The sequence below is a fragment of the Lepus europaeus genome, chromosome 12 (assembly GCF_033115175.1).
Source record: "Lepus europaeus isolate LE1 chromosome 12, mLepTim1.pri, whole genome shotgun sequence".
Taxonomy (NCBI): domain Eukaryota; kingdom Metazoa; phylum Chordata; class Mammalia; order Lagomorpha; family Leporidae; genus Lepus; species Lepus europaeus.
In genome coordinates, this window is record NC_084838.1 from 49,157,060 (window position 1) to 49,160,854 (window position 3,795).

The 3,795-nt window shown below is 54.4% G+C and overlaps 1 protein-coding gene across 1 annotated transcript; it reads left to right on the forward strand.

The window, feature by feature from the left end:
• The first annotated feature begins 605 nt into the window (after positions 1 to 605).
• Positions 606 to 1,214, forward strand: TUSC1 (tumor suppressor candidate 1). Its single transcript, XM_062206761.1, has one exon. The coding sequence runs from the start codon at positions 606 to 608 to the stop codon at positions 1,212 to 1,214; it is 609 nt and encodes a 202-aa protein (XP_062062745.1).
• Positions 1,215 to 3,795: the final 2,581 nt, after the last annotated feature.

Here is a 3,795-nt window from a genome sequence, read left to right on the forward strand (position 1 = left end):
CTCTACTCTTTCCAGAACTTCCGTGTCCCACTTGCGCGCCTCGTGACAGGTGTTCATCCCCAACCGCGATCGATGTTTTATTAAGCTCAGGGATGGGTCCAACCGTCCGGTTTTAAAGGAAGTAACCTCCGGTTTTCAACTTGCCTCACAGCTTTTTCCCAGAATTTACCACGTTGCTCTCACTCGATCTGGGATTGCCATATAAAACAGCCAAGTACCCACTGGCGGTTGCGTTCAAGAGAGAGAGAGGGGCGAGGCCGGCGGGTTCCCGCGGTGCCCAGGCCCGCACGGAAGCGCCGTGGCAGAAGCCAGCAGAGGACACTCGCGCCTCCACGCGCCGCCGGAGCGCTGACCAGCCAAGCGCTCCCGGGGGACCGTGTGTGTGGGCTTGGGGCTCGCAGACAGCAGGCCCCGGGGGACAGCTCCACCACAGGAGACAGGACACGCCTCAGCCCGGGCAAATTCCCGGCCTCTTCTGGCCTCACGCCAGCAGCCACCGCCCGCCACCTCTTCTCCTCTTTCGCCGCCGCCGCCTCCGGGCCCCGAACTCGCCCGCGCCGCGGCGCGCGGCCCCTCGGCCCCACCGCGCCATTGGGACGGGACCGATGTGGCGCATGCGTGGTGGCGCCACCAGGTGCGGGAGCTGCGGCGGCGGGGACGGCGGCGGCGGCGGGGACCGCCGCGGGCCAGGCCGCCCGGGCCGAGCTCGTGGGGGTGGCGGCGGCGACAGCGGCGGCGTGGGGTGGCGAGGCCGTGCGGGCGGCGCCCGACAGCAGCTGGAGGAGCGGTTCGCCGACCTGGCTGCCAGCCACCTGGAGGCCCTCCGCGCGCGGGACGAACGGGAGCGGCAGAACGCGCGGCTGCGCGAGGAGAACGCCCGGCTGCGGCTCGAGAATCGCAGGCTGAAGCGCGAGAACCGCAGCCTCTTCCGTCAGGCGCTGCGGTTCCCAGGCGAGGGCGGCGACTGGGCGCCCGCCGAGGCGACCGCAGGCCCCGAAGAGGCCCGCCCGCCCCCGAGGGCCGGAGGCGGCGAGCCCGAGGACGAGGCGGGGAGCCCCCGGGCGCTGAGGGCTCGGCTGGAGAAGCTCGAAGCCATGTACCGCCGGGCCCTGCTGCAGCTGCACCTGGAGCAGCGAGGAGCGCGCCCGCGCGCGGACAAGGAGGAGCCGCCCGTGCGGGCGCCCGAGCCGGAGCCCTCGGGGCCCTGGCTGTAGCCCGCGGCCGCCGCCGGGCAGGGGCGGGGCCTCGCGGGGCCCCTCCTCCTCCGCGCCGCGGACACTGCGGACGGCGGTGCTGTGCCGGCCCTCGGCCCTGCCCGCGGACACTTCGGGCGGCGCCTGGTGCTGGGCCCCGTGGCCGTGGGGCCGGCGCCAGTCCTCGGGCAGCTGCCCCGCCCCGAGAGCAGAGCACCTGCCCCTGGCCGCTGCCGGTGTCTGTGGCGGGAAGCCTGGCCACGCTGGGGCTGGTTTGGGTTGAGCAAGGACTGGGTGGCAGTGAGCACCTCCCAACTCCTGCTTTGAGGTGCCGTTAAGGGCCTGTTGTGTTTTCTCCCCAGTTTTGGTGTTTCGAGTTGATTTGAGTTTGTGGTTTATACTTCAAACTCCTCAAACCTCCAGCTGTTGCCTCTTAATGTGGCCAACATTTTGAGTATTTGCCTTTCTAAGTCGGTATTACTTGGCTATCCTATAAAATACCACCTTTTTATAAAAAAGATGATAGCTATAATTTAAGAGTTCGTGTCTGCCCCATACTCCAGTGTGTATATATCTAGTATATACTGCTTTGTTTAGCCCCGGAGAATTTTTAAGGTATCTGTCTATAGTTGATCCTTTGGATTGTTAAATAAATAGTACATTAGAAATTAGCTAAAAGCCTCCCTTTTATTCTGTTATTTGAAGTGTGTTAGAATCTTTGTTTCCTTTACTATATGTACATGTAAGTTTGTATCTCACATTTTAAATATTTGTCTTTGTTTTTAAACTTTTATCTTTTATGATAATCAAGATTAAGTAGTGTAAACATTCTGTTTTTATTACATTTTTAACTTGACATTAGTGCTTAATCCATGCATAGTTGACTGTTTACGAGCTTCTAAGAAATTGAGTTATTTCTACATCAAAGGCCCACAAAACGATTTAAGTCTCAGTTGTGATTCTAGTGGCGAAAAAGAAAAAGAGTTGAACACCAAACGTTCTGAGATCACGTCTAAGAAAGCCTTTGCCTACTAGGTAGTGAAGAGGATAGGGTTCTGTGTGATAACAATAGTAGAAGCAGAATGCCATCCTCACCCATTCTAAGAGTTATGGAGGCACTCTTAGAACAGAAGGTTACCAGGAGAAAAGGCTAACAAAGTTCCAGGTGACACGGAGAACTTCAGAAATGAAGACCTGGTAAAAACGTCTGCTTTATTTTTAATAGTTAGGGTGGAGTGAAGAATGGGCAACCACATGGAAACGGATTGAACAAAAAGTAGATGACTTGTTGGTAAGGGACTGAGGAGAGAAACACAGATCTGATTCTTCTTCTTTAAACATTAGCAGTCGTGTACAATCTTTTTAAAATGTTTATTCGTTTGTATTTTAAAGGCAGAGTGGCAGAGATCTTTTCATGTGTTGGATCACTCCCTGATGACATCAAGAGCTGGGGCTGGGTCAGGCAGAAGCCAGAGGCAAGAACTTCATCTGGGTCTCCCAAGGGGGTAATGGGGGTCCAAGGACTCGAGCCATCATCGTCAGCTTCCCGAGATGCGTTAGCTGGAAGCATTCGGATACATGGGATCTGGGTGTCCCAAGTGGCTAACTTGCTGCTCCACGATGCCCAACCCCAAGATTCTGTCCTGTCTGTGCAGCATTCCTCCCAGCTGTGGGGCAGGACCCCTTCTGAAAGGAAGGGCTTATAACCTACTCTCAGAAAAGTTAGGTCAGAGAATTTCTTTATGGCCAGCTCCTGCACAGAAAGGCAGGAGAAAGTTAGCATTACATTTCTAGATTGTTTGTCTTGGGTGGGGGTCTAGTTTCTATGACCCACCTTGGGAGAAAAGAGAACTCTAGTTTACATGACCTTCTTTGGGATATAGAGGGAGCAGGAGAGAGAAGAGTAAGAGATCAGAGGCTCCTTCCGAGAAAATTTTTTAAAAAGATTTATTTATTTGAAAGTCAGAGTTACACAGAGAGAGAAGGTGAGGCAGAGAGAGGGAGAAGTCTTCCACCTGCTGGTTCACTCCCCAGTTGGCCGCAATGGCCAGAGCTGCTCCCATCTGAAGCCAGGAGCCTGGAGCCTGGGTTGCCTATGAGGGTACAGGAGTCCAAGGACCTGAGCCATCTGCTACTGCTTTCCCAGGCCGCAGCAGAGAGCTGGATCGGAAGTGGAGCAGCCAGGATTCGAACTGGCACCTGGGATACCAGCACTGCAGGTGGCAGCTTTACCCACTATACCAGTGTCAGCCCCCAAATATTTTTTTATAAAATTCAGTCTAATAAAATTAGTTTTGTGATTCTTCTGTATTTAAATTTTGAAAACACTTTACATTTTGTGTTAAAGTAATTCATAGTCAGTTGTGAATATTGAAATCATCTGTGGCCAACATATATGAGAAAGTATGTGAAAATTAATCCTATTTCAATTTATTTTTTAAAGACAAAAGAGACCAATTTTTTTTAGGAGCAGTAGGTGTTGAAGAATCAGAAAGTAGGCCGGCGCCATGGCTCAATAGGCCAATCCTCCGCCTGCAGCGCCGGCACACCAGGTTTTAGTCCCAGTCGGGGCGCCGGATTCTATCCCGGTTGCCCCTCTTCC

Bases quoted from the DNA above. Each gene is read 5' to 3' on its own strand.
- TUSC1 (XM_062206761.1), top strand. From the start codon at position 606: ATGTGGCGCATGCGTGGTGGCGCCACCAGGTGCGGGAGCTGCGGCGGC.